This window comes from Plasmodium berghei (assembly GCF_900002375.2).
Source record: "Plasmodium berghei ANKA genome assembly, chromosome: 5".
Classification (NCBI taxonomy): domain Eukaryota; phylum Apicomplexa; class Aconoidasida; order Haemosporida; family Plasmodiidae; genus Plasmodium; species Plasmodium berghei.
The window spans coordinates 119,328-143,214 of record NC_036163.2 but is presented as its reverse complement, the minus strand read 5'-3'; the positions used below and the strand labels follow the sequence as shown (position 1 = coordinate 143,214).

Here is a 23,887-nt window from a genome sequence, read left to right as displayed (position 1 = left end):
TTTTAAGAAGAAATCTTTACATTTAAAAATTTCTCTTTTTTATTTATTGCTTATGTGTTTTTTATTCTCTTTTATTTAAGCATTTTGTTTGTTACATGATTCTCTTCCTAATTTTTTATTTTAATTAAGGAATGATATCTTAAATAGGAATGTATAGATAAACTGATTGCACACATTAAATTTTTTACATTTAATGATAAATTAATTTTGGTGTCCTTCATTATAAATTTTTTATTTTTGTAAAAAGTATAGTGATACATTTCGTACAAATACATACTATATGGAATATTATTTTTAATGACATACAAATACACATAAGACCCAAATAGATATATGTGTATATATATATATATATATGCATACTATATACATGACTTGATGCTTAGAATAAATATGTTTTCACATTTATTACGCGATATGCCTGCTATGTGTTTCATAATTAAAGAGAAATACCTTTTTGTGTGTGTGTATATATGTTTTAATTTTTATTTTATATAAAATTTTACATGTTTAATATTTTTATACACATTGTATCATTCTACATATTATATGTTGTATTAATCATAGTTGTTCTTATTAAACAAATATTTTCCTTTTTTTTGGAGACATGAAATAATGCATTCCTTAAAAATAAAAGAATTTAATGAATTTATTTCTGAATAGAATAGATTATTATTGTTATTAATAAAAAATATAGACATTGTTATTATTTTAACAACCTTTTAATGTAGCGCGTTTTATAAATTTATATTTTGCATACATACCCATATATTTTATTTATACAAAAAAATGAATAGCGATACATTCATAAATTTAAAGCTATTTATATATTTAATTTTTTTACCCTATTTTTTATTATTTAACAGTTTTTATTACCTTATTTAATAATATATGTATCCTGGAAAATTTTTACAACTTTTTAATAATATGATATAATATTTTTAATTACATAAATCTATAAATAGAAACATTTCTTTGTAAACCTATAAAACAATTGGAATCTTTTCTTATATCTATGTTATATATATATATATATCAATATGTGTATGTGTGTATTTTTTAATTATGGTAACATTTTAAGTTATTTTATTATAATTTTCTTTTACTGGTTATAAGAAGTTAAATATTTTATTACTATTTATTTTATTATTTAATTTATTTTTTTTATGAAACTTTGATTTTAGTGTATTGATACATTTCTTTAAATTAAAAAAAAGAAAAATATATAATTGCGTATATATGTTATATACATATCTACATGCATGTTAATAATCGATATATATATATATATAACATGTTGTATACACATTGAGTATATCTGCATAGAAAATATCGTATATTCATATATAGAGATATACATTGAGCATATACAAACATTGAAGGCATATTGCATATACACATATTATTAATGCGTCTATAAACAATTTAAGAAATTTTTCAATTGAATTTAAAATTGTATGGATGAACAATATATATCGTAGAGTTTCAAAAATAAATTAAAAAAATTTATTTCATCTTAAACTTGTGAAGCCATCATGGGCATATATATATGTGTGTGTGTTGGATTTATTTTATTATATATATTTTTATAGCGCCAAACAATAATATATAAACATATATAGTTGGTGTATGTATATATTCTCTATAAGAATAAGTATATATATAATTATTAACTGTTCATAAATTTATGTACATTTTATATTTTAAAAAAATAGTATGGTTATTTGTTAAATTGGTTATATTTAAATAAAAACATGTTCTATGTTTTATAAATAACAAAAGGAAAAAAATATATATTATTTATGAAGATATTATGATTCTGTTTATATTTTTTAATTCATATTTTTCATTTACAACATATATTGCGTATCAGTAGTAAAGTATATAAAAAAAGAACAAAAAATTACATATGTTTTTATGAAGTTATATATTTTATTTAATGTAAAAAGAAAAAAACAACTAAAAAATTGTATATGGATATAGAACAAATAGAGACATTAAATTTCAAATATATAAATATACATTTACACATATATCTATATATATTTTTTTATGGTTTTACATGCTGAATATATGAACATGAATGATTTTTTCTTTAAATCAGATTCATTATATTTATTTTTAATTTGTTAAACATATGTGTGTATTTTTATAATGATTTTTACATTTTTATTATATGGATATATTTATATGTAATTTTTTCTATATCTATACATGCTTATATATGAAATATTTGAAGCATCTTGTATGAACATATATAATATAGACAGATTGTGTGTGTAAATAATATGTTAATTAGTAAATGAAATAAACAAATTAAATAAATAAATAAATAAATAAATAAATAAATATATGAGTCCCTTTTACTTTGTACATAATATTTATATGTAGAATTCTATATTGATACATCAATTCACCCATTAGAGCTCAAAAAAAAATACATTTGTTTTACATTACATTGTTTAATTAAGAATAAAATAATACTTTATATTTTCATTTCTGATTTATTAATATATATGTGTGCATACATTTACGCATAGAATCTGAGTAAGTCAATTGGTTAAAAATTAATAAAATAGAAAATATTAAAAAAAAAATTTTTTTCTGTTATATATTTTTTCGGTAAACTATAAGGCTTTATGCATCCAGTTTGTAACTCGATTTTATTTTTGCATATTTACTTCGATACTTTTCATTGACTCTTATGCTCATTTGTTTTTCATACTTATACTTATTATAGTTTGTTGAAAATTAATTTCTATATACGATATTATTTAGCTAATTTGCTATTTTTATTTTTTTACAATGTGCATTTACATTATGCATATTTCAGTAGTCTTATATGTTTATTATAAATTAATATAATAATTAATTTTTCATATTATTACATATTTTATTTGATTTCGTTTTTTGCGCTTTTGTGTATATTTAGTTATGGTATCATATAATAATTGATACAATTTGTGCTTAATAAATTTGTATTTTTTTGTATATCCATGTCTACATATATATATATATATGTATGAGCTTATATTTTATCATTGTTTTTTTTTTTTTTTTTTCATAACCCTTATTGATTTGTTATATGAATAATATTAATTCGAAAAATATTATGCTTGTTCATTTTTATGTTTTATTGCACGTTATTATCTACACATAGTTGTTATGAATATGCAGAAAATATTTCCAAAATGAATAGCTCAAATATATAAGAACAAAATAAAGAATATATAATATGTATTAAAAATTATATTGTACATTTTGCGTTTCATAATTTGCTTGATTTATTGACATGCCCTTTTGTATATATGTAGTGAAAATAAAATAAAATTGATCGTAAATAAATAATATTTGTATGCTATATGCACATAGATATGCATATGCACTAATTATATTTTGTTTACAATATATATTAAATGATAAATAATACAAAAAAATGACAATAAAAAACAAATGTAAAGAGAACACACAAATGTTAAGTGCTAAATTAATTAGGCATAAAAAATATATATATATATAATACAAAAAATAAAATATTTTTTGGCTTTACGATTGCTTATATATATGTGTGTGTACATGCTTACATTTATTCATATATATATGCATGGATAACATATAGTTATTTATAATATAGAATGTTGTATTTTCATATATTTAAATTATATATTCTTTGAGTCTATATAATCAGTTTTTTCTTATAGATTTCTATTGTAATTTTCATATAGATTTATATTTCTTGTCTTTTATTTTTGTAATATTATTAACACACCATAAGCTATATTTATTATTAGATTTTCTATTTTTACAAAATATATTTTTTTTGTTTTTTTATAACATTTTGATTTCATTTGCTTTCATTTTATTTATGTTTATTTTGTTCGTCATAAAATAGACAATTTTTTTTCTATTATTTGTGTATTATTATAATCGTTTGTTTCTTTTTTGTTTTGTTGTATTTTAAAAAAAATATGAACAATAATAAAAGAATAATATATAATAATTGCTATCTTTTTACATAATTATGTTTAATTTTTTTTTATATTTTTTCCACCTTTTAACATAACATATTTAATAATTTTCGAAATAATAGAGTGGAATAGTTGTATGTGTATATATCCATAATATTGTAATTGTCTTTATATTTTATTAGTTTGTTTTATTTGTTATTTGATTATTATTCTTTGTCGTTGTTTGTGGGCAACAGTTTTTCTATTTAAATAAAGTAAAACTTCCAGGGAGTAAAGATGCATCGATTTAAGTATAAAATTATAAATAACAACAATTATATAGACATTGATATTTTCCTTCATTTTTGTGTGTATATTTAAATAGAGTATCTATGAATATTTTTTATTTTTTTTTTTATTTTTTTTTTTTTTTCAGAATATACAAAATTCAAATGTGCAAATATGCACTAATAAATAAATGCGATAGAGGCGAAAACTGTACATTTGCTCATGATATAAATGAATTGAGAATAAAACCAGATATGAGAAAAACAAAATTATGCAAAAGTTATATTTTAGGTATATTTAAAAGTCATTATAGTTGATGTTATAGATATCTACAATTTATACAAACTATTAACATTTGATATAATATATATTTTTATTTCATTTTAATAGGAAAATGTACAGATCATAGTTGTATATATGCTCATTCTGTGAACGAATTGAGGGAAGTAGGAAAACCAGCAATTTGTCAGCTCCATCGAGAAGGTAAGCTCGCGCAAGGATTTTCCACTCTGTTCGTTTTTTTTGTTTTTTTTATTTTTCTCATTTTTTTCGTTTTTTTCATTTTTTTCATTTTTTTCGTTTTTTTCATTTTTTTCAGGGAGATGTATAAAGGGAAACCAATGTAGGTTTGCACATTCGATAAATGATATAAACACAAAACTTGTTCAATTTTATGATTGTGAAAATAATATAGTTAGTGAAATGAATAGTATATCAAATTGTGATAACTCTTTAAATAATATAAGTAAAGAAAAGCAAATAATGGTTAATAATATGAAAGGATATACAAATATGAGAAATAGTAATTCAAACTTTGAAATAGAATGTAATATAATTAATAAAAAAAATGAATTATTGGATGTTATGCTAATGGAAAACAATTCTAATTCATCAGTTTTATCAAACAATCTTGTTATTAGAAACATTGTGACAAAAAATGGACAGAATAATGGACATAACGTATATCGAACAAATTTAATAAAAACAGGATCAAATAATTTAGGATCTGATATATATATAAATGAGAAAAAAAACGATTTTAACAATCGAAATGGAATAATAAAAGATACAAAACTATCAATAATAAATATTAATGATAATGTAAAAAATGGATGTTTTGCAGAGAATTTAAAATGTGTTTTGCAAAGTAATTGTGAAAATAGTAATCATAACGGGAAAAATAATCGACGAAAAAATAATTTAGTTCCTATTTGTGTCGATAAAACTGAAAATATAAATTTTATGAATAATAGAAATGAAAAAAATCTATTAAATGATGAGAGTGATTCAAAATTAGCAAATAATATTTCTGTTTTAAGACCATCTCTCAATTTTCCCAAAAAATTACAATTTAATTATGGGGAAGAAAATATAATAAATGATAATGTTGGATTTAAATATAATAATATGCAAAATATATCAAATGGTAATATATTAGAAAGCTATGAACATGTGAAGAATGTGAATAATTTGATAGATGGGAATGATTATGGTAAAAAAAATAATTTGAATTATATGAATATATGTTATAATCGTGGCCCAGATATGTTTGTAGAAACAAATCCTATTGAATTTGATGAAATAAAAAATGATCATAAAATAAATACCAATTTTTTTAGAAAAGAAAAAAGAAATTTAACTAAAGATGAGGCATCGTACTTTCAATTTGCGAATAAGAAAAAAGATAAAACATATAATTACAAATTAAACAAATCTTGTAGAAATGATTATTTGTTAAATAACCGAGAAAATGTTATATATGATCTTGATGGATATATGTCTAGTAGTAGCATAGATAATAAATATGAGAATAGTATATGTTTAGATTCAAAAAATAAAAAAACATATTTATCAAATAATAGAAATATAAATTATTTTGAAAAAAAAGATTTAAAAAATAATAATTTATTTTATTCAGGATTTAGAGAAATGTGTGAATTTAATTTGGGGAGTAACAATGAAGGTAGCAATACAAATTGTATAGATGCAGTAGTGGGTTCAATGAGCATAGGAAATGAGTTCGAAGTACATCTAAAAAATGCGAATTATGAAGATATTGATAAAGAAAAAGAACAATATGAATTTGAAAATAAATATAAAAATGTGGACCCAAACAAGGATAATAAAAATAGTAAAATGGAAATAGATTTTATAATGTATAAAGAATATCAAAATGAAAAAACAGAAAAAATATCTAAAGATAATGAAGTGAATAAAACAAATGAATTTTTTGGTGATGGGAATATGAGTGATAAAATAAATGGAAATGAATTTTTAAATAGTAATGATAAATATTTAAACAGGGCTATACAAAATGTATCGGGAGTTTCAACATCTAATTTTGTTAAAGGCCGATTTGAATATGCAAAAGATGAGCAGATAAATAACACAGAATTAGAAAATTCCAACAGTAATATTTCAGAAAATAATATTAATTCAAGTTTTAAGTTAACAGGAGTTGATGGTTTTGTCAAGCCTGAACAAGAGGAAAACAATGGAATAGAAAATATTGGAAATATATCATATTTGAAAATAGATAAAATAAATAAGATAGAAAAAGGAATGATAAGCAATGAATGTTTTAAAGAAAATGTGATTTATAAATTTGGGGAAAATACAAATGAATATTTAGATAATATTAAAATGATTGGAATAGACGAAATTATAATAGGAAAAAATAATTTGGGAATAAATAAAATTAAAAACAATTTGATTTATAGAGAAGATGATAAAGAAAATAGAAATAATAGAAATTATTATTTTGAAAAAGATAAAATGATTAATAATATAAATCCTGAAAATAATGGAAAAGAATATTTTGAAAATGATATGTATTTAAAAGTGGAACAAAAAGACACTTTAAAAAAATATAGATTGAAATATGAAGAAAGAAAAATAATAAATGAAAATAATAATATGAATTATTATGATGGTTTTGAAATATATATGAATACAAATTATATGAACAAAATTCCTAAAACAAAAAACAATAACACAATTGTCTCTAAATTAGTTAAGACATCAATGAGCCCACATATTATCCCATATAATAAGAATAAGATGAAAACATTTAACAATAATGATAATAATAATAATAACAATAATGATAATAATGATAATAACAATAATGATAATAATAATAATGATAATAATAATAATAATAATAATAATAATGATAATAATAATGATAACAATAATGATAATAATAATAATAATAACAATAATGATAATAATAATAATAATAATAACAATAATGATAATAATAATGATAACAATAATGATAACAATAATGATAATAATAATAATGATAATAATAATAATAGAAATATTATGAGTTGTTTTAGGGATGCAACTAATCCAGTCAAATCAACCAATAAATTGAACAATTTTGAGAAAAAAATAGGAAAAGAAAATGAAAATAATTGGGATTATATGATACATAATTTTTCTGATAATTATAGAGAAGACAAAAAAAAAAAAAAAAAAAATGAAGAAATATATGAAAATGAATATTCATATTTAAAAAAAGAAAATATATATGAACATTCAGATAAATATGAGAATTGTTCTATAGATAAAATAAATAATGAAATTGAAAATAATATATTTGATTTGAATTATGATGAAAATAATAATTTGAATAATATTAAAAAATTAACAACAAATAGTAAAGTCCAAAATTTTGATTATTTGGCATTTAATAAAAATATCAAAAAATATTCCTTGGAAAATCCAAATTATGTTTCAACATTTAATTATTTTAGAGAAAATGTAAATTTTGAAAATAAGCAAAATGAAATAAATAAAGGTGTAATGACAACAAATGATTATAACAGTTTTTATGATAATAATAATGATAATAATAGTAATAATAACAATAATAATATTGGATCGAAATCGCTTGGAATAAAAACAGGTTGTTTTCTAATTCAAAATGAAGAATATAATAAATTGGATAAAAAATTCGAAATTGTAAATAATAGAAAAGAAAAAATGAATGGAAGTATTATAAAAGGGATTTTATCAAATTTCAAGGGAACCGGTAATGAGGTTTTAAATTCAGGAAAAGACATATTCATAGATAATAAAAATAAAAATGTAAACCAATTAAATAATATAGAAATAAAAAATATTTCCACAACTTTAACTCCAAATATATATGAAAAAGATAATGAATGTTCTGATTTTATTTATAATTCTGGAGAAGGGATATATGATAATGAAATATTTTCGACTAATTGTCTTTTCGAAGCGCAAAGATATTTTGATTTGCCATGTATTTATAAACAAAACGAAATAGAAAATATGATTACTCACGATAATGATATTCACAATAGTAATAGTAAATATGACCTTTACATGGATTATAAACAGTATAATTACAAAAATAAGACAAATAAACAAGAAAATAATAGTAGTTTTAGGGATAATGTTAATAAAAATGATGAAATATTTTATGGTTATATGAATCAGGAATATAATATGTTATTAGAAAATGACAATGATGTTGAAAATATAATGATAAATACAAATTGTTTGAATAATTTGAGTAATGCTTATCAGAATAATATTCATAATGGTAGCGATTTCTGGGAACAGTCGCATCTTTTTAATTATGGAAATACAAATGATGGAAACATAAATGAAACGAATAATACCAAAGACATTCATTTTGATAATAATTTTTTTTTTGAAAATAATGATTTTCCTTTGGATAATGAGGAATATCCCATAAATTTTTGTGGAGACATGGTTTTTAATTTTGCAAAGAATGCCGAATAGAAAATGTGATAACTAATTAAAATAAAGAATGGCTCAAATTTGGATTTTATCTTTATATATTTTATTTTATTTATTTATTTATTTATTTATTTATTTATTATTTTTTTTTATTTCCTTCTAAAAATGCACGAAACATGCATCTAGATATATGTTAATATGTGTAACATTATTTGCGTATTTTAGGTAAAATATAATATTTATTAGTTTTATAATAATATGTATATTCCCATTTTTATTCATAAAAAAATTTTTAAATGAAAAAAAAATTTATATAAATATATTTGAAGGAATAGGTTATGATGTTGTATATTATTTAGAATTGAAAAATATTTGTAAAAAATTGAAGATGCGATTTGTGCATCTAAGTTGAAGAAGTAGATATGCCTTAGGCATATGGATCTACAGATTTCTTATTAAATTTGTATTTTTGGTAACTAATTTGGTAAAATAAATTTAATTTAGAAAATAGGACAAAATTGAAATGTTAAATTTGAACTAGTTCATAATAATTATTCCACATTCTGTATTCTATAACATAAAATATATTATCCATAGATATATCTTGAATATATGTATTTTCATTTGCATATTTACTTATTTTAATATTTTCTTGTATTTTTATTGCTATTTTAACATTACTAAAAAGCTTGTAATTATTTGAAGTATATTGAAAGTTAGATTGATCAAAATTTGCATCAGGGCTTATAGAATTGTTGGGATTTATGATAAAAAATGGAACATTTTTAGATACTGTTTCATTTGTTTTCGAATTTTTAATATGTATTTGTATAAGTTCTAACAAATAATTTTTTATATTTGTAAAAGAAAAAACAAATAAATAAAATAAGATATTATCGTCACAATTGATGGCGGATAATATATTACATTTTAATCCATCTGGATTAATAAAATTGTTAGAATTGTTTAGGTAGTATCTTCTTATTTCATTATATTTTATATTATTCATTTCGAATTTAATGTTACTAAAATGGTCTAAATTACTTTTATTTCCTAATTGAATTTTTTTAAAATTTTTTTTTCTATTTTCATTTTCTTGAGTAACTATACTGGCATTAGAAATGTTCGTACTTTTTTGGTTTGCACTTTTTTCATTTTTTATTTTGTTATTTGTAGATACTATCGTGTGAGTTTGTCTTTTTTTCCCTTTGGGCCACAATTTGTTTTTGAACAATTTAATGTAATATTTCATTTTCTGTAAAAAAAAATAAGAATATTGTTAGAATATAGATATTGTCATAATATAGTATATGTTTGATTTTATAATTATACAAATGTGTATGGAAAATTAAATTTATTTTTATTAAAAGTATATAAAATTTAAAAGACTTAATACAAATATAAATATCGTTATGTACCCATGAAGAATTGATGAAATTGTTAGGAAAAAATAAAGAATTACATTTTTCCAATTAATTGAAATATCATTTAGAGGTTCATTTAAGCAGGCTTATCTTTTTCTTTGTATTTAACAAGGGGGTGCCTATTTTTTCATGAATTTATTGAAAATATTTGAGAAATTTCGACTAAAAATTTGTGTAAGTTTTCTTTAGTTGTTTAAAATTAATTATATTTATGATAAAGGAATGAAATAAACTGTAAAACATGTAAATGCAATTAGGTGCAAATAAATAAAATAAAACACATTTTTTAAAAAAGAAAAATAGAGATATACAAAAGGAACCTAAATAAAGAAAAAGATAAAGTGTATATATAAGTTGTTTATAAATAATTATGAAATTCAAAGAAAATATAATACCACATATATTTGTGCATAGTTTAATAAAATATAAATTTTGAATTATTTGAGATATTTTACTCCTTATTTGTTATGTGTATAAACATATAGAGTAGGAAAACAATGTGATTTGATTTTATTTTATATTCCACTTTTTCATATATAGACATATATATGTATACGCCTTACAATATGTGGGAAAAAATAAACAGAATAAACAAAATAAATAAAATAAACAAAATAAACATAATAAATAAGTAGCGTTTTTAGCGAATAAATAATTAAATGTGAAATAAAAAATAAAAATGTGGGATAATAAAATAAATGGAATAAACATTTAACTCTACACAATATTTTTATAAATTGTTATGTGTATTTTTATTTATATATTTTTTTCATAATTAAAAATAAAATATATTGTCTAATTATTTCGTTTTTAACATATTGGAAATAATACAATTTTGTAAGTATGGTTTTCTATGTATTGTGTTTTTATGTAAATATATTGAACTATATAATTTTTTTAAAAAATTGTTATATTTACGTTTGTAATTAATATATATAAGGACAGAAATATAAGATTGTCATACATTTTATATGTATATTATATATGATAAATTTTGTAGAATTTGTTTATATAAAATTACAAATATCTTAATGCAATAGTTGAAAAATAGTAACAAAAATTTAGGAGCTATTTTGTCATTATTCTTGTGTCTTATTCGAGGCGTTTTATCGTTATTTGTTTATTTCCATTTTGTATTTGTTCACTTTGTGTTTGTATTTGTTCATTCTTTGTTTGCCATTCACGATTGTGTATAGATATACACGTGTTTCATAATAATATGCAATTTTTTTTGTAATATAGAAAAGATACAATGAATAAATTTGTATATATTAATAATTATACATTTTTTTAAAAATTATTTTATATTTTTTTGATGATAAGTCAAAGCGGAAAAAAATAGACAAAATAAAGAATATGATTAAAATTTATAATTAATTAGGAAATATATATTTCGATTTGTTCAATTTGTTCAATTTTTTTATTTAAAAAAATATAATAATAACAATGGTAAGTTTGGAAAGAATAAAATTTAGATTAAAAGAATCTTTAGAAAAACATAGAATTAGGTTATTAAAAACAAGAAGTGGAAATGTAAAAAAATGGAATGAAATAAAAAATGGAAATAATAATAAAAATATAAATATTAATAAAAGTATAAATATTAATGATGATACAAACTTAAATAGAAAGAAAAGTATTTCTGAAAATAAATTAATTGATAATTTAAAAAATCGTAAAATGATTATATTAAAAAATAGAAAAGAAAAGCAATTACATAATGAAATAATATATAACGAAATAAAACAAAAAAAAAAATTAATTGAAAATATCAATCCTTTGAAAGGGAAAGATACAATAAACAAATTAAAAAATGTGAAAGAATATCAAAATAAAACAATTTCAAAACTTGGTAATTGTAATATAAAGGAAAAAAGATATACATTCGATTCTAAAAGCGACGAAATAAAAAATGAAGTAATTATAAATAAAAATAATGATGATATATTTAACGGTTATGCATTAAAAGAAAAGAATAAGATTAATTTGTATGGATGTGGGGATGGGGAAAACTTTCGATATATATCAAAAGAAACTCAAGATAATTTAAGTGATTTATTTCGAAACTTTGTTAATTGTAAAATTAATAATTTATATGTGATAAATGGTGAAAAAAATAAACCCCATAAAGAAGAACCCGATAATGGTGATTTCCAAAATGATCCACAAAATGAATGGTATGGAAATTGTAGTTTTGTAGAATCCATAGACAAACATCAAGATTCGGAAAAGTGTAATATTTCAATGGTTAATTTATATGGAACGTGTCAATATAATATCAGTGAAATGAATACAGTAAATCATAATGCAGAATTTGAAAAAAGTGATAAGTTTGAAAAAGGTGATAAATTTGAAAAAGGTGAAAAGTTTGAAAAAAATGATAAATTTGAAAAACTTAAAAATATGAATAGATACATGATTAATAAAAGAACATATGGAAGTGATTTTATAAAATTAATGGAAATTGAAAAAAAAATGAAAAAAAAAATAAAAAGTTTTGAAAAAAAAAGAAAAGAATTTAGAAGAATGTCAAATGAAAAATGTTCTTCGATTTTTTCAAATTGCACATCTATAAAAAGTATGTCTGTAAATTCTGAAAAATCGATTTCACATAATAAAGAATTATTAAAAAGAGTGTCTATACAAACTGTTTTTTCAACAAATACATCTAATTTTACTGAATCTTTATGTTGCTCTGGTTGCAATCCTGACTACATTTCAGAATATGAATATTCAAACAAAGAAAGTTTTTTAGATTATGAAAAATCCTTGGGATCAAGAAGTATAGAATTATTTACTACACAAAAAAATGTTTATATTTATAATAATTCCCAAAAAAATAATTTTATAGATAAAAGAAAAAAACAAACGATAAAAATGAACAAAATAAATGATGAAATATATGGACAAGATGAAAACATATTATCAAACAAATTAAGAACTTTACAAACTGAAACTAAATTAAGATTGCGAAGTGTAAGGACTGATCGAACCGCTAACAGTAGCAATAGTAGCAGTGGAATGCTTCAAAAATTGAATAAAATAAATTTTTATGAACATAACAGATCCAATGAATATAATAATGTGATATATCCTTGTGAAATATGTAATAACTGTTTTAGTCAGAAAAAAAATAAGAGATATATTTCCAATGATAGTGTTCATAAAGATGTAGAATATGAATGCATTAATAAATATGATTGTTTATATTGCAATAAAAATAAAGTAAGGCATGATGTAACTCATAAAAAAAATCCCAAAGATGAAAATAATAAAGGATCAGAATTCAATATTCATAAAGATTATGATAAAATAAATAATAATTTATTATTTATATCAAAAAAAAATGAACTTGAATCCTCTAATTTAACCTCTTCTGAATATATATGCCCCCAAAATTATAACAAAAACTTTAAATTGTTAACTAGTTATCCACATAAAACATTTGATAAAATAAAAAAATACTATTATATTGCAGAAAATGAAAATAGAAGTACCTTTGAAAATAATCACGATAAATATAATATGAACAAAGAAATGCATGGAATGATAGAATCTGTGAATCAAAATAAATGGAAAAAGATGTCTGCAGAAAATATATTGGGCAATAATATAAAAAATCTAAATGATAAAAATGATACACAAAACATTTCTAATGCCCATTTTAGTGACGAAAAAGAAAATGAGGAAAAAAATGAAGAAAAAAATGAGGAATATATGCCTCCGATTAATATTCATAGAAAGAAAGAAGAAAGTTTATTCAAAAATTGTAATATGAATATTTATAATTCTGAGATATTTTCAGATAAAAAAAATATATGCATGAACGAACAGTATTCACGCTCTTACCCAGACTATAAAAAAATGGAATATCCATTAAATTATCACAAAATAATTGATATAAAAAATGAAAAAAAAGAAAACGAATTGAATAATATAAGTGGGAATGAATATGTACAAGATGAACCTTGTGTGTTCAAAATAAAAAATGAAGACAATAGATGTTTTAGTAAAGATATATGTATACTTGATGTTATAGATAAAGGAAATGATAGTGTGAATGTATGTTCATATAAATATCCAAACAAAGAAAATATAAGTCCCTGGTTTTATAATGATAAAAATAAACTAACTCCGAGAAAAATGCTAAAAGAATTATCAAATAAAAGAAAAGAATTTAAACAAGCTACTAGTATAGTTAGTGATAAATTAAAAGATATAAAAATTTTATCTCGGCATATTAATGAATGTAAAGATGTTTTAAAACAAGAAAATAATTATTTTGATAAAAAAAATCATAAAAATTATAATAGTTCATATTATAATGAAAGTAATAGAAATGAAGAATTTTGGGGGGTATTAGAAAAAAATGAAAAGGAACCAAATTTAGGAAATAAAAAAAATTCGAATTTGTTTGATTTAGATAAAGATAACATTTTTCCAGAAGAAAAAGTAGAACAATCATTTAAAATGAAAAATTTAGGCATAAATAATAATATACTGGTTGATAAAAAAACAAAAAATAATAATTCTAGCATAAAAAGTGCTGTTTTGAAAAAAATTTTAAAAATGAAAATCGAAGCTATGAAAAAGGATTTTATAAAAAAAGAACCAACACTATTAAATAGTGTAGAAGAAAAAGTTGATGATGGACAGGCTTGTTCAATTAAATCGAGAAATGTTTCCTTTAGTGCACATTTAAGTGATGATAATAAACAAAGTTTAGAAAGTCGAATAATAAATGAAAAGGGAAAAGATGGAAATAATGACAGGAAAGAATTTCCAAATTCAAACAACTGTGATATATACTGTAAACAAAATCTAGATAATTGTTGTAATGAAAAAAAAAGTAGTAATATATATGCCGAAAATGTTCCTATTAAATGGATAAATAATTATAAAAAGAATAATATTAGTATGTGTAGAAATAATAGTGAAGAAAAAATAATTTCTAGTGATAATTTAGGTAGCGAAATAAATAGTAATAAAATTGGTGTAGTATATTTTAACGAATCTTTTTATTGTCATTTAAAAAATGTTAATAACAATGATGTATATCCAAATTCTGAGGAGCCAATAAGTAAAGAAGATAAAAGTTTACTTATGAAAGCATACTTAAAGGATAAAAAAAAAAAAGACAAAGAAAACCAAACAAATGAAAAATGTAAAAAATATTTCTTAAAATATAACATTGAATATTTTAAACTAGCTAAATTATTTTGTGAAGATAATAATTTATTTAAAAATTATGTACAAAATATGAGTGCTAATATAAGGGGAAATGACAGCAATATGGATCAAACTGTTTTATCTATTGTAAAAAAATTCGAATACAAGAAATCCCCAATTAATGCACACATTGAACATGATGTAAATGTAAAGGAAATTACGAAAGGGAATGGTACCAAATATTTTTGCACACAAGAAAAAAGAGAAAATAATTTAACAAATTGTATAAAAAAAAAACATTTAAAGGATAGCTATAAAATTGATGGTGACTACACCAATGGTTATATAAACGATAAAAAAAATATTAACAATTATGATTTGAATATGGGAGAAACAGTGCCGAAAGGTAGTAACGCACAACCTTATTTTAGTGTTGATAATGAACATATAAATAATAATCGAACAAATGTCAAAATTCTAAACAATACTATTAATAACAATATAATAAAAAGAGAAAATGAAATTTATAAATTTTCATCACCTGAAATAATTTGTGAAGGGAAAAATTTGAATAAACCTTCTAAAGTTTATTTAACAAAAAAATCAGGGATTTCCTTAAAAAAAACTACACTTTTAAGAACGTCTGCGCTTGTAAATAAGTATGAAAAATTGCGATGCAAATGAGTAAGCAAAAAGGAGTTACGCTTCGCCTAAAATTGTGAGAATAATAATATATTTTTTCCTGCACGTTAATGTTGTTTATTTTTTTTCTGACATGTTAATGTTTTTTTTGTTTTATTTGGGAGAAATTTCAAAAAGCTTTATTAACTCACCGTGCGGAGACATGCACACATATTTGAAAAAACATATACCACATTGAAAATGTATTAAATTTAATATTGTCAATATGTGTACTTACATACGAGTATTAAAAAAAATAATTGAGCTAAAACTCCAATTTGGCTAATTTAAAATCCTCGGCGAGGTAGTGATAATATGTTTTTATAACCATGCATAAACAAGCATATGTAGATATATAACAGGTTTCACTAAAAATAGGATAACAATAATAAAAATGACAATATTATGTTTATGTTAAAAATATGAACATACAAAATTATATGTATGCAATTTTTTTTCTTCATTTTATTTAATTATGTACACAAAAAACAATGACAAAAAAAAACACTGGCAAAAGCAGTGATAAATAATAAAAATACAATTAACAAGTTTATACACATATTATACGTATATAAGTGTACATGTATATATGCACGGGAAGGGAGAAAAAATAAATGACGAGAGTTTATTTAGACAGAAATGAGAATAATATAAATGCATATAGCCAAATAAAGTTTAAAAATATATAAAATAAATAAAGGGTCATAGTAGTTCTTCTTCCCATTGTAATATTGGTTGTGGTTTTGGAACAATAGTAAATGGCTTATGTGGAGGGGGAAACAGTTTGTTTAAAGCAATAAAACGATCAGAATCGCAACATCTAACTGGAAGCATGGGTTCGAAATACCCTAATTCGCTCCACATTCTCATTTCTTCCAGAAAAAAGGGTCCCTATATAAAAAAAGAAGAAAAAATAGTGATAAAAAAGAAATGAGAAAAATATGATGATAAATACGTGGATATATATAAATTTATAATTGGTATTGAGAAAAATGTTAATAAATAATAGTTTGATTTACCTGAACAACACCTTTTGGATCAATATATTGCCAGCATTTATCTCTTAATGCATCTGGACGTTTAGTATCTTCAATATCATAAATATTATTTTGATTAGTTGTATTTGTTTGTTCTTGTAAAAGATTTATTGTTTTATTATCGGTTTTATTTTCTTCATTCAAATTCGATTCTGGTAAATTTATTTCAGATAATGTTTTAGGAACTTGAGTTTCTGTTCCATTTCTCGATCCAGTCACATTTTTTACATTTAATGAGTTTTGATTTGTGGTGTTTTTTTGATTTTTTTGTTTTTTTTTATTTTTTTCATTTTTTCCATCATTAGTTGTAATCTGTTCATGTTCCTTTCTTTCAGGATTACGATCAATTTTATTTCCATTTTTACTAACATTTCTATTTTTTGAATTATTATTATCTGGATTTCTTTCTTCTTTATTATTATCTCTGTTATTTGTTACTTCTTCACAATTTTTATTTATTTTTATATAATGTTCATTTGAATCAAGTTCAGTATTAGTCATATCATTTGTGATTCTAACCGTTTGATCCCCTTCAGTTTTACCATATTCATTTTTATTGTTTCTATTATTCATCGATATTTTGGAAGTAGAATCATATGGAGATGTTAAACCAGTAATATTATTATGATCTTTTTGATGAGGAAAATTGAAATAAATTCTATTCACTGAGTTGTGTGTATTATCTTGTTTTTGGTTATCTAAGGTATTTAATTTATTTTTCATAATTGTATTATTAGTATGAGCTTTAGAATTATATTGCAAAAAATTTGTTGTTTTAGGATCAGAATTTTCTTGAATTGGATAATCAATGCGCTCTGATGAAGTATTGTTTGAAGTTCTGAAATTTATTTGATCAGGAAAAGTGTTAACATCTTGGCGATGCAAATGATTCTGAGATATTGGCTGTTTGAATGAATGTGAAATATCTTCATATTTATAATTATTTAGTTCATCTATTTTTAATGATGTGGAATTATTGATATCTTTATATGCATTTACATTTTCCATTTCCATTTCCATTTTTTTTTTTTGTTTTAGCATATTAAGAATTTGATATTTTTGTAATAAATTTTGATTATTTTCTGCATCTGCATTATTTTTAAACTCGCTCTGATTGTTTTTAAACTCTTTTTGATTATTTTTATTAGCAATATATTTATGAATAATGTTCAAAATAGGAGAGGTTACATTTATGTTTCCATCATTATTATTACTATTATCATCAAATTGTGAATACATCATAGAATCATTAGTAGAAACAGGTAAATCATTAGTGTGCATACCTTGTTCTGAGATGTTAAAATGGTTAGGTGTTATTCTTATTGTATTTTTATTATTTGGGTTGATAGGCATGTTAAATAATTTATGATTATCGTTTTCTGAGTTGATATTAAAATTGTTATTGTAATTATTATTTTGCTCATTATTATTAAAATGAATTTTATTTATAATATATTTTTTTTGTGCATCTGTTAAATTGATTCTGTTTAAAAGATTTATTTTTTGCTCAGTTGTGGCATTTATTTGTTTAAAATATTCAATCATTTTTTGAATTAACATATTTTTGTTATTATCTATAGTTTGTTCAGATTCATTCAAATTATTATTTCCAGATTTTATTCCAGAATTGTAATTATTCATATTATGAGATGTTAATGTCTGATTTTTATGAGAATTGTTTTCATAGGGAGTTGGTGAAGATAACTTATTGAAATGCATTGAATTAGAAACTGAACCAGGTGCGTAAATTTGTAAATTTAATTTATTTTTTTGATGCGAAAATTGATTTTGATAATTATATGTGTTATTAAAATCTTGAGGAAATTGAGATGAAGATAAAGGTGATGTTTTTTCTACAATTTGATCAATGTTGTTAATAAAATTAATAATAAAATTATTATCATAATGTTCTAATTTAATTTTATCTTTTTTTTGTTGATATAAATTATCATGATGTTTCAATATAATTATAAATTGATGTAACAAGGATTGATACTTTTTTGCATTTTTTTCATAATTTATTTTAATTATATAATTAGCATAAGTTGAAATATCCTTTGTTTCTTTAAGCTTTAATAATATAATATTTTCTTTTCCTAAAGTTTCTGGAGTATTATTATCATAATTTTTTATTTTGAAAAATATCCAATATAATTTTAATTGAATTTGTTGAACATTTAATGAGTGATATAATTTTAAAAGTTCACAAAAATCTAAATTATTTATTTGTAATTTCATATTTCCAGAAATATTAAAATGTGGAATATTAGAATTTTCATTTTTATTTCTGTTAATAATATTTTCTTTCAAAGGATTTTTAGACATTTGATGAATATTAGTATAATTTTGTTTTATATAATTATTTTTTACTTCTGATTGAATATCATATTCAAAATCTTCCCTTTTATTACTATCTGGTGATGTGTCATATATATTATTTTTTTCATGATAATATTGCATATTCATTTTATCTCTGTTTTGTCGAGTAATATCAAAATCGTGTTCATCTTTTTTTTTTCCTAAAATATTAACTTTTGCATAGGGAAGAACAGTTTTAAACAATTTTAAAAGATCATCATTATTTTGTATATTTTTATTATTAAATGTTTGATTATTTATTTCATTAATCCATATGTTTTCGATATTTTGAGAATTAGAATTAGTCTGTTTGGGTTGATTTGAATCAAAATTAGGAGGATCATTATATGCTGTCTGCGATTGAAATATTTGATAATCATTTTCTGATAATTTTTGTTTATTATTGAAATTATAAAAAAAAGAATTTGGACGCCCTGATTTTAATTCATTTATATTTTGTAAAAATTTCGAATTGTTATGAATATTAGTTAAATAATTTGTTTGTATTTCTTGTTCTATTGTTTTAGAATCTTGAATATTTTTATTTATTTTAAGATATTCATTATGATCTATGTAATTATGTATATCCATTTTATCATTATAAGGAATATCATTTTGTTGAAAATTTATTAAATTTTTATCTTCAGTAATATTATTTTCTCTGTGTTTTTTTAAAAATAAAATATGTTTTATAAATTTTTCTTTATTTGAATATTCATTAAAATTGCTTTCTTTGTTATTTTTATCCTGAGGTAAATTAGAATTGTTTAAATTCATTTGGTAATCATTAATTATATTTTTTCGATTTATTGTTCCATTATTATATATATCATTCATAACAGTTGGTTTTAATTTTCCAAATCGATTTAATTCATGATGTATATTTTTATTATGTGAACTTTCGTTTATAATTTGGATTTCATTTATATTATTACTTTCTGTTGTGTTGTTTTTTATTATTTCTTGGAAAATGGTTGAATACATATTATTATCATTGGTAGTTTGGCTATTTTGATTTTGAAAATTCAAATCCTCAGAATTAATAAGGCGTTTTCCTAATTGATCTGTGTCATTGTTTGGAGAATTATCATTTGCTTCACCTAATACTTCGTTTTTTTTTTTTTTTGATTTTTTATTTTTATTTTTTTCTTTTTTTTTTTTTTGATCCTTTTCGGTACTTTCAGGAATATTTTCTGTTTCACCAATTTTTTCATTTCCTTTTTTTTTTTTATTTCCATCATTTTTTAAATGCATAAGAAGTTTGTTATTGCACCCTTGGGTATCTATAACGGTACTAAGACCTTTGATAGATGTAACTGAATCATTTTCTGGTGTTTGAATAGAATCTCCATGATTATTAAGGATAGAAACATTAGAATTGTCTTTATCTTTTTTCTTTTTCTTTTTTTTATCATCTATGTTGTTTTCATTTTTTATTTTTTTTGAATCTTCTGATTTTAAATAACTGTTTCGTTCTGGTCGATCTGTTTCCGATATATTGGTTATTAATGCAGTAGTTGTTATTTCTTTATTTTCGTAATTGTTTCTAACTTCTTTTTCCATAACATTGTCAATTATATTTTTATCAATATTGTTATGATTTTTAACAGAATTAAGTAAATTATAATATTGTTTTTGTAAAGAAGATAATAATTCTGACTTTTCTATTTGATCAGAGTTATTATATATATCGTTTTGAATTACAAATTCAGAAGGTTTTTTATAATTATTTATATTATTAATTCCATTTTGAATAGAATTAGAATCGGGAATATTTTGATTTGTGTTTGTGGGCCCAGTGGGTGTTGAAATAGAAGGTTTATTTTTTGAATGTAAATTTAAATCCGAATTTTTTTTTCTCCAATCAATGTCCCAATCATAAAGATTTCCTCCGGTTCCTTTTTCTTTTTTTTTTGGTTGTTTAATAATATTATTTGTATTATTATTAGATGTATTATTTTGTGGGTTCTGTATTTGATTCCTTGGTAGATGTGCGAATTTATTTGTATTGTTTTGGTTAGATGCAGATAATGCAACTTTTTCTTTATCAATTGATTCGGTATTATTAGTATCAAAATTTGGAGAAATATTATTTCCATTTGTTAAATCAGCGGATTTGGGAATATGTGTGTCATTAGAAATTTGATGATAATCCGGAATATCCATAATAGTGTTACTATTATTATTGTTTGAAATGTTTCGATTTGTTCTAGTAGCGGGAAAAGCAATAGATGTATTTCGTATAGATGATATAGTATTAGTAGTTGTAGATAAATTATCATGATTTATATATTTAATTTTATAAACATTTTTTTTATTATCTATAAGTTTGGGATTGGGCTTAGGCGGCTCATTTAAAATACCTGGGGTGCAATTTTTCCATTTAACATCATATAATTCATTAAAACTATAATTATTAACTAAATCACCTTCATATGTATATATTTTAAAAGTATTTTCAACTTTCATTCTAGGAAAAGTAGATGCAGTCATAAATAATGTTCCATCTGCAGACCAATCACATAAGACAGTACATGGTTCTCTATATTGTTTAATTAATGTAACATTATAATTTTTTTCTTTATAATAAAAATCTATATCCCCGGCAAGGTTTCCAAATCCCCCTAATGCTATCATATTCCCAAATAAACACCATTTTATTGTATTTTTATATTGAGCAGATATTTTTGATTTAACATTTAAATTAGAATCATATAAATAAACTATATTATCTGATTTTCCTTCAATAATTAAAAATTCATCATATAGATTACTCCATTTTGCATCTTGGGCAACTTGGGTATTGATTTTTTTTATATTTACAGGTGTTGATACTAATGAACAATAATAACAATTACTCACATATCCATAAGATCTATTTGTTGTATCATTTGTTGATACAAGAAATATGATATATTTTCCAGAAATGGAATATAAGCACAATAAATTATCTAGATGTTGAAAGCTTCGTTTTGTTAATAAAATTATATTAATTTTGTTATTATTTTCATCGGTATTTCGATTTAAAATTGATAAAGAAGATGTTTGATCATTATTTAACCCTTCTATTTTATATACATATATGTCACCTAAAAAATTATGTTTAGTATGTAATATAAAATATCTAGAATCATGACCATCAATATATTTCGAAAAATAAATAGCAATAACATTAAGATGATTCCATGAATAAATATAATTATTTGGAATATCTTTATTTGAAACATCATTTGAATTTGTATTTTCATCACGCTCTAATATTAATGTGTCATATATATATATGTCTGATTTTTTTTGTAAAAAAAAATATCTATCATCACTAGAAAAATGGATTATTGGCCAATTAGTACATATATTTTTTTTTATTTTAAAAGATGATATAACTTTATTTTTTTCTATATTCCACAATAACAGATTACCAATTTCTTTGTGTTTATTTTCGTCATAAGGGTAAAACATTACTATATATTTATTATTTGGCGACCATTGTACATGTTTAATTAATGTTAAATTATCTTTTGTAAACAAATTTTTGTATTTATTTTGGCATTTTATTTGATTTATTTGAATATTAGTAGAGCAATTTAATACTAATAATACACCATCTGTGGAATGAAAAATTAAGAAAGTTTTGCCATCCTCTGACCAAATAACATCATGTATATATCCATCATATTCAAATATTATTTCACTGTCATATTTATTTTCATTTTTTTCAAACTTATATAACTTTATTCCACTTTTATATCTAATAAGCAATTCGCTCATTTTTTTTTTTCCTTAAAATTGGCAATATATTCGAATCATACATATACACGCATATATATGTATATAGAATTCTTTATTTGCAACTTTTGTAAATTTTAATAAAGATTTAAACATAATATTTTGTTCACTAACTTTTACTGAAATGTGTGTACTTTTTTTATAATTTTTTTGATAAGTTTTCTTTTCTTATTGGTAATATCTTGCTATTTTTTTTTTTTTACACTAAATATATATATATATATATTTTTTTTTTATGTATTAAATAGGATGAAAAAAATACTAAAAAAATATAACTTTTAATAAAAGGGAAAATAATAAAAATAGTAAATATTAATAAAAAGTATAAAATAATAAATATTAATAAAAAGTATAAAAAGTAATAATACTTGATAAAAAGTATAAAATTTATTAGGAACATGAAACTGAAAATATAAGATAAGAACGAATGAATAAGTTAAGCATTTCTGCTTTTTTG

The 23,887-nt window shown here is 21.1% G+C and overlaps 4 protein-coding genes across 4 annotated transcripts; 2 read left to right on the top strand and 2 right to left on the bottom strand.

The window, feature by feature from the left end:
• Window positions 1-4,244: 4,244 nt before the first annotated feature.
• Window positions 4,245-9,017, top strand: PBANKA_0503500 (zinc finger protein, putative; the record flags this gene model as incomplete). The annotated part of the gene is made up of 4 exons (XM_034568269.1): window positions 4,245-4,258; window positions 4,384-4,526; window positions 4,626-4,718; window positions 4,834-9,017. 4 exons carry the CDS (start codon window positions 4,245-4,247, stop codon window positions 9,015-9,017), a joined length of 4,434 nt encoding a protein of 1,477 aa, XP_034420276.1.
• Window positions 9,018-9,501: 484 nt separating this feature from the next.
• Window positions 9,502-10,227, bottom strand: PBANKA_0503400 (conserved Plasmodium protein, unknown function; the record flags this gene model as incomplete). Its single annotated transcript, XM_034568268.1, has 1 exon — window positions 9,502-10,227. The coding sequence occupies one exon, from the start codon at window positions 10,225-10,227 to the stop codon at window positions 9,502-9,504; it is 726 nt and encodes a 241-aa protein (XP_034420275.1).
• Window positions 10,228-11,845: 1,618 nt separating this feature from the next.
• Window positions 11,846-16,252, top strand: PBANKA_0503300 (conserved Plasmodium protein, unknown function; the record flags this gene model as incomplete). Its single annotated transcript, XM_034568267.1, has 1 exon — window positions 11,846-16,252. The coding sequence occupies one exon, from the start codon at window positions 11,846-11,848 to the stop codon at window positions 16,250-16,252; it is 4,407 nt and encodes a 1,468-aa protein (XP_034420274.1).
• Window positions 16,253-16,951: 699 nt separating this feature from the next.
• On the bottom strand, window positions 16,952-23,412 carry PBANKA_0503200 (eukaryotic translation initiation factor subunit eIF2A, putative; the record flags this gene model as incomplete). The annotated part of the gene is made up of 2 exons (XM_034568266.1): window positions 16,952-17,140; window positions 17,269-23,412. The coding sequence occupies 2 exons, from the start codon at window positions 23,410-23,412 to the stop codon at window positions 16,952-16,954; spliced, it is 6,333 nt and encodes a 2,110-aa protein (XP_034420273.1).
• Between the last annotated feature and the right edge of the window lie 475 nt (window positions 23,413-23,887).